This window comes from Harpia harpyja, chromosome 24 (genome assembly GCF_026419915.1).
Source record: "Harpia harpyja isolate bHarHar1 chromosome 24, bHarHar1 primary haplotype, whole genome shotgun sequence".
NCBI classification, from domain to species: domain Eukaryota; kingdom Metazoa; phylum Chordata; class Aves; order Accipitriformes; family Accipitridae; genus Harpia; species Harpia harpyja.
The window spans coordinates 943,777-956,598 of NC_068963.1; the positions used below are offsets into that span (position 1 = coordinate 943,777).

Sequence of the window (12,822 nt, forward strand, 5' to 3'; positions counted from 1 at the left end):
AGCTCACTAGTCAGTTTGAGTTACATACCTTTACTGTGAGTATGGATTAGTTCAGAAGTGAGTTGAAAGCAAAGATCTTGGGAGGAAGTTGGAGGAGTCATATTTGTTAAATCACAAGTTTCTCTTTAAAATGCTGGTGTAAGTCAACAGAGAGATCAGTATAGTAACATTGCTCCTGGGAATTTATCCATGAAGTTGTTTGCAGGTTTTTTTACTACACGAAAGGCAGGGAAAAAAAAAAAAGACTAGTCTGCTAATATCAAAAGACAAGATGAAATGCTTTAAACTCCTCACTAAAAGGAAAAAGAATGCCAGTGAACATAATAAAGAGTTTCTGGAAGACAAAGGTAAATATAGAGGAGGCAAAGGCTATATTTCTTTTGTACCATTTACGTAGTTAAACTTGACAGGGAGATGAGGAAGGAAAAGATGTCCTGCAATCCTCTTTGCCTTTGACAGCATCAAACCCATTATCTCTAAGTTCATTCATATTTTTCCCTATCATTCTATCTCTGCAATTATGCTTGCTATTTTGCATTGAACATGTGAAGAGACTGAAGGAGTCATACAGGAATTTCAGCTGGAAGCTTTGCTTTTGGTCCTGTGGATGATTAGGAAGCCTGGATATTGATGGGTTCCCCCTTTTGGTGGCTGACAGCTATTCACATACTGACTTTTCAACACAGATCATGCCTCATTACAGGTAAAGATAGTTCCATTTTGAATATATTTTAATAAAACAGCTTATTTCTGCCTAGGTTCATAGAAATGTCAAAGTCAAAAATAATGAGTACACATCTTTTTTCTTTTTAACTTAGATGACATAAAACATCAAATTAAAACACCAGATAAGACCCTGGTGCTGTCTGATATGTGTTAAGGCACCTGGGACATCTGCATAGGCTGGAAGATACGATAGGGCTGCCGGACACTTATAACCCTCTAGACTGGTGAATGGAGGGCAGCTGGGAAGCTCCAAGGTAACTCAGCACTAGACACCTAGGTGTAGCCAACTGAATTGTGCCCAAGGTTTTGGATTTGGCTCATGGATTTAGCTGCTTACATTTAGCTTCCTAGAGGCAGGTGTCTGCATGCAAGCTCAGCATCTAGGGTAAGACTCAGAGGCTCATGCATTGGCATCTACTGGTATTTCAGATGCTGTAGGGTCTTCTTGCTTCTCGATGTTCCAATATAGAACAGACCTACCGTGTAGCCTGTGTCACATTTGCCAATCCTGTGCCTATAGTATCTCAGGGCATCAAAGATGGATGTTCAAGGAACTCTATCCTACCCAATGAAAAGACTCACTGCCTGCTGTAGAATGAACTGAACAGACTATTGGCTAGATCTCCATTGACTATAGTAGGAATGTAGCCAAGTCAACGACTGAACTGGAAGTGGCAGGTCAGTGGCATGTCTCTCTGTTTATTCAAAGGTGGAAGTTTTGCTTTTAGTCCTCTTGATGATTAGGAAGCCTGGACATCTGTTTTTAGGTTCCCAGTTCTGGACCTGAATCCTGCTCCCTGTGTGTTATTCAGTGCCTAACGACAGACGCCTAGTGCAATTCTAAATGCTTTAGTGTATCTGAGATTTCCTGTTAAATGGAGCTGGCAGATATGACAGAAGATCAGCATAGACTGGGGCTCTTGGGGCTTGATCAGATGCAATCCCCTACAGCATATGAAGTGACATTATATTTAATATTAAATATTTCCTACATGTTTCATGGTAGATTTTTAACTTGCCGTAGAATAAAGTCAAGTTGCTGTGATATGACTTCTTTGCAAGTCCATGTTGGTTGCTATTTATTTTGTTATTTCCAAGAGCCTTCTTTCCATTCTGGTATCCTCCTTGGAACTGAAATGAGAATGACCGCTATAAAATGTCCTGGTTTTCCCTTCTACTCCCTTTCAAAGATATACATTGTGGGTGGGATTCATCTCGTGTATCTTTAGAAATCTGAAAGCTGCACATCTGACTTCAGTATAGCATCACCAAGGCTCCCAACACACAGCCCTTCCCCGTGACAGCAAACCCCAAGCAAGCCCAACCTGGACACGCTAGCCCCATTTTACCAGTGTCATGGTTTAACCTCAGCCAGCAACTAAGCACCACACAGCCGCTCGCTCACTTCTCCCCCACCCAGTGGGATGGGGGAGAGAATCCGGAGAAAAAAAAGTGAAACTCATGGGTTGACATGAACAGTTTAATAGGACAGAAAGGAAGAAAATAATAATAACAACGATAATAAAATGAGAATAATAATAATAAAAGAAGTGGAATATACAAAACAAGTGATGCACAATGGAATTGCTCACCACTTGCCAACCGATGCCCAGTTAGTTCCTGAGCAGTGATCCACCCCCCCACCCCTGCTTCCCCCAGTTTATATACTGGGCATGACATCACATGGTATGGAATAGCCCTTTGGCCAGTTTGGGTCAGCTGCCCTGGCTGTGTCCCCAACTTCTTGTGCCCCTCCAGCCTTCTTGTTGGCTGGGCATGAGAAGCTGAAAAATCCTTGACTTTAGACTAAACATTACTTAGCAACAACTGAAAACATCAGTGTGTTATCAACCTGCTTCTCATACCTAACTCAAAAATATAGCGCTATATCAGCTACTAGAAAGAAAATTAACTCTATCCCAGCCAAAACCAGGACAAAAGAAAAGATCTGGAAGACAGAGTCATTTGCCTTTTAACAAAGGCTGATTGATGTCTGAAGCTGCCTGTTTCTCCCCATTCATTGCAAAGGGAACCTAGGACATCTAGCTCAGATGTAGATGACCAAATCATCATATATGTGATTCAGGTGTCAACACATAAATATCTAGTGTCCTTCTAGGCACTGCTGTATTCTGGTCTGCTCTCCAGCTGCTCCTTCACATGAACACAGATCTGCTGCAGGTCGTACGCCACATCTACCAGCACCATCGGGATGTCTTGCATACCCTAATGACATTTCAAATGATACTAGGTACCAATGTTTGGGCAATTGAATCCCACCTTTACTTTTTTGTTCGATAGATCCTGGATCCTGTGTTTGACCTTTTATGGACTTCTCAGTGTTCACCCATTTTCCATGATTTCTCAATAGCCATCACTTAATGGCCACGAAATTGCTTAAGTTAGTGTTCACAGTAGTGAAGGATAAACTCCATGAGCCTCACATAATGTGAACATTACTCATCTAAGTAATCTGCCATGTTATTTTTTTAGTTTTCTTCTCGATTCCTCTCCTATTGACAGTGATATTGGTTCTATTGGTTGCCTGATGTAATGCCATGAAAAATGAGATATGGACAAACAGAAACAACTGCCATTTTATTTTTATCCAGGTCATCTTATTAGCTCTCCTCCTAATAGTTCCATCATTGGAGTCATCGGAGAAAGTGTGGTTCTGCCCTGCCACGTTGTAGCAGATAACATTCCTGAGGTATTCTCTGTCCAGTGGATATTTCATGAGCAGTCTCAAAAAATAACTGTGAGCAGATATGATGGAAAGAATAAAGTGGAGAAACAAGATGAGAGATATCAAGGCAGAACAGAATTCTTCCACAGTGAATTTAGAGCTGGCAACATGTCTCTGCACTTGAAGAATGTCAGGAGCTCTGACAAAGGATCATACGCTTGTGTGGTCTCTTTCAATGACACATACCATGATGTGTTGATTGAACTGCAAGTGGCAGGTTAGTGGCAATTCTCTCTCTTTTTATTTAAAGATGGAGCTGAATAGAAACATGTATATCCATCACTGACTGAGGGAATTATAATATAATTTTAATATAATTTGACACATAAACTGTCTTCATGGAGGGTTGTGTTTGATTTGAGTCAGTTTTCTCTAAATTAATGGCTATATCCAATATTTGAGGTAAGTTTTAGTCCTAGTTTGAGACACCTGTATTTAGGTAACCGAACACATGCAGCTGTGTGTGACCTGAGAATACGATCTCCCTTCATACTCAATGAAAGCCCAATCAGAAAGTTCAGGGAACCCTGCAATTATTCAGCTGATCAATGTAAAGTTGAATTTAGATTTCTACTGTGCAATCAACCATGACTGAGCTGATTGTCCAGAGTTTCTATGTGGTCAGCATAATCAATTGGTCCCATCCCAATACCTCGCCACTTACATTGCTGCTTGCCCCCAGCAGGAGAACAAAGCAGTGGGTAGGACTTCATTGCTCCTATTTTTATTTCAGTACATTAATAGATACCATCTTCATGGGTTTCTTCAGTTAATGTAGTTGGCTTGGAAGTGGACAGTGTTCCTCCATGCTTTCCCTGCTACACAGGAACCAATTTCTACTAGATAGGTATTGTGGCATCTCATATTGCAGCCAGATTCTGCTGAAGATGTCCTCTTAGCTTTAAAACTCCAGATGAAGCAAAGATTTAACATCTAAGTAACACTGTAATTTAGTCTTCAGACATCCTGAGTATAAACAATACAATTTTTTTGAACTGTAGACCAGATGTGTACCATGTCAGTAACAGTTTTACTTGAAATGATTAGCCTGAGACACTAATACATTCTGCTTTCACGGACAGATTGCACTAACTGTTCATAGGCTTCCTGTAATCCGTTAATCATCGCAAGGATATGGATTTTTTTTTTTTCTTTTTTTACAAAATTCTGGGAAGTTCCACTGGCAACTTCATTCCAGAATAGCCATCCCCAGCTAGCTCTGTTTGCTGTAATCTCCATTAAATTGTTCCTTATTCTCAATCTGATAGACTCTGAATTGCTGACCATTGAGAAACTTCAGGGCCTTGGTCTCTGTCACAGTTTAAATTCAGAAAAGTCTTTCTATGTATTTCCGTACAAATATACATATAAAAAAAGAGGTGTTGAATTCAAGATAAGCCAGACAATTTCCCATTCTCAGTACTGGTTGAAATGGAGAATACGTATTCTTTTTCTTAGCTAGAGGTGGTGTGCCTTCCATTTTCCTGAGGAGTCACATGAAGCAGGGCATTGGCCTCACCTGCCATGCAGTTGGATGGTTTCCTAAACCCGAGGTGATTTGGCTGGATGGCCAAGGACAGGTCCGGAAGGAACTATCAACCACAAAGATGACAATGATGCCTGCAGGTCTATACAGTGTTGTAACTTCCATGAACCTAAAACCGGGCTCTGACGTGGAAGTCTCCTGCAGAATAGTCAACAATCTGCTAAATACAACGAGCGAGTCCCGAGTCCTGATCTCAGGTGGGTGAGCTCTGTAGTCACCTGCTTGTAAGATTAAAAAGACACTGTCTAAATGGCATGGGTCCAATTTTTATGTCATGAGCTGGCCTGAAGATGTATTCCCAGAATCAGTGTTGGAAAAAAGTTCATGAGAACTGCAGTCTTCTTCCACGTTTATTTCTAGTTGACTGCACAGCCTTTGACAGTACCCAGTAAATCAGTTTTTCCTCTTAAAAAGCAGTCAGGTAGTATCAAGACTTTCTGTGTTCAAATTTACACAAATTTACACAAATCTGTGTTCAAAGGCAGTCAACTTGTCAGAGCTGAATTAAAACAGATTAAGAATATAACTGTATGCACATACAAAAATTACATATTTCCTTAGCAATGGTCGAGCACTCCAAAAGCTTGCATTATCCAGAAACAGGTTACAAGGCCATTTAATAAGATGTGTGCTGATGGGTTTCACAGAGCATAGCTGAAAACAATAGTTATGGTCACAAGTGTTAAAGTGATAATTCCAACAGCTCACAAATGTTTTTAGTCTATGTTTTTATCTTCCTTCTTCTAATATGTGCATTACTGTGTGATCGTGGTGTGGATAATGTCATGGCTCCCCGTACTCTGTAGAACTTTACACATTTCTTTTTGCTAGGTATATAGACAAGCATCAGGTAGTCTGAAACAAGCCTCATAGGGCTGGACCCCAAAAAGAACTTCAGCACCACAAAGCCAGTGTCTAGGTCTGGAATGGGAACTAAAGGGCAGTGTAAAGCTCTTGAAGAAGTCTGTGAGGGAAGTCCCTTTTGGGCTGGCATCAAGAAATCCCAGAACATTGAGTGTGGAAGTACCCGGAAAGAGGAAACAGGAAAAATCCAACGTGGGGAATACCTTAAATCTTATTCTCCTTCTTGACTTACACACTATACTCGGCAGGATGAATCAGACATTCATTGAATCAAATTAAACAAGGGTGAACATGTCTCTCTTGTCCAGTGGTGATGGTTTCTTCCATCATCTGCTCAGTTTAGTATGAAATGAAACACATCTGTGAAAAAAATGAGAGCTGGTATTGCTGCCTTTCTCGTGATTCATGAGACAGGTGGAAACCTGTGTACCTCTCTCTGACATATCTTTCATAATTCTGAATCTGATACCCAGAGAAAGAGTCTCCCTGGATTAGTCCTGTTGGGGAGGGCTAGATCTCTTCTTCAGCAACTTTACTAGGAAACTTCAAGTAAAATACAAATTCACCATCTCCTCAGACGTATTGACTGTATCCTAAGATATAACTGTCGTTATGTTTTAATCAGTAATAGAATATAACTCCTTTTGGTCATTTTTACAGATATTTTCTTTCCCTCCATTTCAAAATGGCTGATTATCTTCCTTGTAATTTTATGTCTCAGCATGGTCCTAATTTCCACTGTATTTTCTAAGCTGAGAAGTAAGTATTTCTTTGTATGTTATTTCAGTCAACATATAGAAATATCAAAACAGTTCATATTGAAATCCATGACTGTAACAAAAGCTCACAAGCAAAATCGCCAGTGATTGTTTAATGACCAAATTCAGGAAATGGAACAAAAAAGGGGTGGGAAAGTACATGGTCTGAACAAGGAGGAAGGCAAATTGCATGTCCTTACCTCAGATAGCTTTAAGTCTGACAAGAGGACCTCTGTGACCTAAACTATGCATGTAGTTCCCTTTCTATAATTATTGGGGACATAACTCCATAGTGTTGTCAATGACACTAGAACCTAAATGACAAATCAGAGAGCTGATTTCTGTCAGTATTACTCTACAAAAACATGCAAAAAAGGGTTTTTTGCTCTTTTTTTTAACCAGGTAACCACAAGAAAACAGTTAGATCGGGTAAGTGATGAGCAAGATGAATATGAAGATTATGACAATTTGTAAGTTGGAAGGTTTATTTGTATAAAATTACAGAACTAATTAGCAGTTCTAGTTGCATCCAAATGTTTTGTAGTTTTTAATTTTACTTTTGCACAGCACAATGTAATAAGTTCCTGTATGAGTTTTTTTCATTTGTGTTTTATAAACAGAATCTGTTTCCGTCTTTCATTAAGCTCTAGTCATTATTATATGCTGACTGACATACTCTACCATGTCGTACATATTCAAGGTTTGTTTGCAATTGTTCAAGAGTTAATTAATTGATCAGAAGCATTCCTTGGATTCCTTAGACTAGGAAGAACTAAATGAATTAACCAAACAGTCAAGAGCAATTCAAGCATCCTACCTAAGGCCATCTCAAGACTCTGAAAGCAGCTTACTCTGAATACATCTGTTTGGTACTCACCACCTATGTCTGTACTTAAAAATAAAATGAACCAGTTGTCATAGAATCATAGGATGGTTTGAGTTGGAAAGGACCTTTAAAGATCACCTAGTCCAACACCAGTGCAGTGGGGTGGGGGGACATGGCATAGCTCATGTGGATTTTTGCTGAACTTTCCTGCTCACCAGGACAGAGTATTTACAGTTAAAACCATCTATCGGGAATTGCCCTCAGCTCATGTTGTCACCTAGATGCTTACCTGCTTATTGTTTGGGAGAGTACTAATTGACCCATGCCATAACCATAGCAGGGACAAATGAATTGCACGAATAATTTTATTCTGAGGCACATCTGGTTCTGTTCCCTGACCAGGTTTGGCAGTTGAGGGGACACATATCCATGGGACCAGAAGGGATTTATTCCTGGTCTCTGAACTTCAGTCAGGCTATGGTTGGGCAAGACTCACCTAGGAAGGACTGGGTGTCTCGGAATGCTACCTCATTTTTTGTGAACTCCATTAGAAATGAGACATGTCTTGGTATAAAAAATAAGAACTCTTTGGACGAACAAGAAGCCTTGGGAAGTTTATTAGGTTAAATTAAATTAAAATTTTAACTCTACTTATTTCTGTTTGTACATAAAGTACACTGTTGTATGACATGGGAAGTTTACAAGAATAATTAACATTATGATTCATTTTCTTTATTTTTCAGTGAAAGTGAAGATGGAAATGGAAGAAGGTAAAAGTCCTCTGAATTTGAAATGACGCTAAGATGTTCAGAGATCTCAAAGATGTAAATTCAGGGAAACAATATTCGAATGTTGATTATCAGTATAGTAATTGCGGGAGTGGCAGGCCTTTTCAATATTAAGGAAACAGTGACAATGACACATCATATCCCACGTAAGGTCTATTCTTTAGTGAAGACTGCAGATGTTTACAAGGAAGTATCATGGGCCAACAGTGATCTTTTTGAAAACTCAAATCAAATCCCTGCTGTTGGATGGAAAGCTCTTAGCAAGCTTCTAGCACTCCTTCTCTTCCTGGTGACTACTCTTCTGCCTTTTTCAAGATTATTCAGACCTATCTTTCATCAGCTGAGTTGCCTGTAAACCCTGTGAACTTTATTCATGGATCTCCACTGGGAGCTTGCATGCCTATGGCTCAATCCACTTACGTACATACAGGTGCCCTGGAGCATTTGTGATGTCCTTGGTCATCCCATTTATCTCCTAGCTGCCACCCTGGAAGGAAGCAGATCTCTCATTGATCTTCAATTGTATCTGACAGACACAATTGGAACTAACAGAGCTTCTATGGGACACCCTAGGTCTTTTAGAGACACCTATATGGCACTTGGGATACCCCAGGGCATCTCAAATGCACTAGGTGCTTATGCATCTGAATAGCCCTCTTAAATGTAGTCAGTTAAGGCATGTTTTAAACAGGCTTTGAAAGAAGACCTCTACCAGCAATACATATAAGTCTTGTTCCCACCCTGCTTAATGAGTTTTCTAAATATAATAAAGCTGAAATAGTGTGATACATTCATGCATTAAATTGTTGAATTGGATTTACTCAAAGCAGTTGACAGTGTAATCCAAGGATGCACTTGCTATATGGTTATACAATTTGTGTATTGGTGTTGTTGAGTGCATTAAGCCACTCTATCAAAGAGCTTATACAGATATCTGTGTACTGTCTTTTCTAGAAAAAAAACAACTGAAGTCGATGTTAGGTAAGATGCTTTTCTTGTTCATTGTGTTTAATTGTCTTTGTGTTAAAGTTATGCCCACTTTGGGTTTTTTTTTCTGGCTTGGCTTGTGTGTTTGTTCTGGGTTTGATGGCACTGTTTAATGTGGTTAAGCATTTAAAATGAAATGCAAGGCTCAGCTGAATCAATGTGAAAAACTCCAGGCACAGTCCAAGATATTTACTTTTTTTTTTTTTTCTTCCAGAAAAGAAAGGCTTTAAGTATTGTAGAATTTGTGTGTGTATGCTTAGCTGTAAAATGAACTAACAGAAAGCGTGTTGGAATGATGTGTTTCCCACAGAAGTGACTCAAGTTTAAGGCTTTACAGAAGGCAATGTGAAAGTCCACTAAGTAACATTTAACCTCCAGTATATATCCAATAAGTACTCCATTAATATTAGTTCTTTTATTCTATGTGCTGGATTTTCAGAAGGAGAGAAAAGCAAAAATCAAGCAGGTAAATCTCGTTTTCTTAAAATATTCATTGAGAATAGATGCTGTCCAGCCTCAGTGAAAATAAGCTACTATGTTTAATTAGCTTACTTTTCTTTAAAATGACTTCTCAGAAATGTTATTTGCCATGTTAATTACATGGCAAAAAGGCCAATGATATTTACTTCTCTACCTACATGTGCAGGATGCATTGTGCCTTAGACCCTGATTACGGTCGACTTACACATCTCAGGACTCTGCATTAGTTTTCTTCTCTCCCTTGTGGTTTCATAGAATCATTTAAGTTGGAAAAGGCCCTTAAGATCATTGAGTCCAACTGTTAACCTAACACTACCAAGTCCACCACTAAACCATGTCTCTAAGCGGCATGTTTCACCTGGACACAACTGCAAATTTCACAGAACCAAAACTCTCAGCTCAGCTTTCTCATTCTCTCCTTCCCCTCTTCTCACGTTACTAAGAAAAAACTGTAACTGCTTTTATCCTGCAAATTTAATGACAGAAATCTCCCACACTGTTCCCATAAGGAACAACTGGTGATGTAATTCTAATATCTCTCTCACAAATGTTTTTTCATTTTTGCCTTGAGTTTCTACACCACTCATTTATGCTATTCCTTTTCAGCAAAGTCCAAACTCAAAAAACGCTTCGGTAAGAAAACACATTTTATGTAAATATGACATTCTTGTCAAGTTTAGAAACAGTACGACAAATCTTCAGGTTAGCATGTCTATGTTATCCCTGGATTTGAAGCCAAGTAATATAATCAAAGATCAACCTATGGAGAGGAATAGTCTCCTATTGGATGCTTGGGGGTTGTCCTATTTTGAAAAACTGGAACAAAAAACGAAAAGCAAACAAATGTTACTGACTGGAATATCTATATCTTTCCTTTTCAGGTCAACTGAAAGCAGAGCTGGGTAAGTGGGTTAGAAATATTAGTGATTATACAAAATGCTAGTATTGGTGGCTTAAGAGGAGAAAGGCCAAAACTGATGCAGAATCACAGTAATGACAATAATTGCACATTAGTAGTCTTCTCAGTCTGAGAAGTATCTAACTGCCCTACTAAAACATAATACAGTAATGTCCATTTTCTTTCTCTAGATTTCTGGGAAGCCTGGAGCCACGCAGGTAAGCTGGCAGGAGGAGGGGTGTGAAAATGCAGTGGCCATCTGTCCAAGTCACCCTGAAATGACAATGCCATGATGTTGGAGATAGACCGACTAGCTGGAGTCACAGGAATATGCCTGGCTTGGTTAACAGGCTAATGAAGGCTGGGATGTGAGAAAAGGAGTTGCTGAAAGGTGTCGAGGTGTGGGGTGGGATGTGGACACGATTCTGGAGAGGATGGATGATCATATGGAAAACAGATTTGTGGTAGTGTGTGGACTTGCACCCCGAGAGAGGACATGGCTGTGACAGCTCTGAGGTGCCTCTCAGTTCATCAGTGATTGCTTGCCCTGTTGTGGGGAATGCTTAAATTCTTTGTTGAATCACACCAGAACCGCTCAGACCCTCAAACACTTCAACACATAGCCCCATGGGGAAAGAGGTCCCTGGGCCACTCTGCTCATTGGATGATTCTCGTTTTCCCCTCCAGTTCCCGTTACTGTGGATCCTGACTGCCGAGTCCTGGAGCTCCAGGTGCCGGGGACTCCAGATGTGGAGAGCAATGCGTCTGAACCTGCTGGCCCAAACGCTCCCTCCACAGTCCCTGTCCTGCTGGGGAAGGAAGGGTTTGCAGCTGGGAAACACTACTGGGAGGTGGAGGTGGGCCAGCAGCAGGACTGGGTGCTGGGGGTGTTGAGGGAGAAAGGGAGGGAGGAGGAGGAAGGGACCCTCCCCGGGGAGGACTTCTGGGCTCTGCACAGGTCCCAGGGAGAGATTTTCTCTAGCAAAGGAGATCACAGGATTGCGAAGCAGCAGATGGGTAATTCAGTGATCGGTGTGCTGCTGGACTTGGAGGAAGGGCAAGTGAACTTTTATGATGCAGAGCAGATGGGCGTCATGGTGAGAATGCCTCTAAGGCTTGGAAAGGAACCTGCAGAAATGTTTTACCCATTTCTATCCAAAAGGGAAGGGACGCTCACACCTCTCATCCGCCCAGTCTTAACCCCTGTCCCATTAAAGCTTCTTTAAATATGACTGTGAGATCTAATGGATTAGGGAAAGACAGTTCAGTGGAAAGAAGAAGGGAAAAGTGACATCTCGGACATCAGCAATGTAAAATTAAAAAGAAGAAACCTGAAGCTGAAACAGGGAAAAAAAATGAGAAAGGAAAAAAGAATCAGCTAGTTGAAAGAAGATTGGGATCCGATTCAGAAAAACCTAGGCAGGAGTCTGAGTTCCCATTACAGGCCATGAAAGTCTTATCAGTACAGCAATGGTTTCAGTTGCTTGAAGATAGAATTGTAATTTAGGTGAGGTTATATAGCCTGTCTTTCCTTCTCCTCTAGGCAACATGACTCATACTCCATGTTCTGTATTTATGTTAGGTTGAATGCCATCCCTAAAGTTAGGCAAGCCAACTGCTACCATTCTTGTATCAGGAAATGAAATAAATGTATTTTGAAGGAAGAGAGTGTTGTTTTGAAAACTTTTCTTTTCAATTTTAGGCTCCTTGGAAAATTCAAGGCAGGAAAAGGAGTTAAAAGAGACATTGTGTTTTCCAAGAAGGTGCTAACGTTTGGCAGGGTACTGAGCATACCTTGTTTCTCTGCATCATTGTGGTGGGTTGACCCTGGCTACCAGCCGAGCCCCAGCAGAGATGCTCACTCCCTACTCCCCCAAGAAATCACTTACCAACTGCTGTCACAGGCAAAAGAGATTAGACTTGGCAATTTAACTTAATTTACTGCCAATTGGCAGAAGGATTCAATTACTGGTTTGGGTATTGGGAAATGAAAAAAAGACAAACATTTCAATCACCTTTCACCCTTTCCCAGGCTCAGCTTCACACCCAGGCTCAATTCCAGACACCCCTCCCCTCACCAAAGGTTTCTATCACCAAACGTTACACTCAGTCTCTCCAGTTGGGCAACAAGCAGTGCAAGGGGTTGGAGTCATGACACAGTGGTTTCTCTTCACCACTCCTTCCTTCTCACTCTTTTCCTATG

The 12,822-nt window shown here is 40.5% G+C and overlaps 1 protein-coding gene across 1 annotated transcript; it reads left to right on the forward strand.

The window, feature by feature from the left end:
- The first annotated feature begins 630 nt into the window (after positions 1 to 630).
- On the forward strand, positions 631 to 11,845 carry LOC128135790 (butyrophilin subfamily 2 member A1-like). Its single transcript, XM_052774873.1, has 12 exons — positions 631 to 703; positions 3,339 to 3,689; positions 4,931 to 5,215; positions 6,543 to 6,641; positions 7,043 to 7,069; positions 8,210 to 8,236; positions 9,209 to 9,235; positions 9,681 to 9,707; positions 10,328 to 10,354; positions 10,603 to 10,623; positions 10,811 to 10,837; positions 11,307 to 11,845. Exons 1-12 carry the CDS (start codon positions 631 to 633, stop codon positions 11,843 to 11,845), a joined length of 1,530 nt encoding a protein of 509 aa, XP_052630833.1.
- Positions 11,846 to 12,822: the final 977 nt, after the last annotated feature.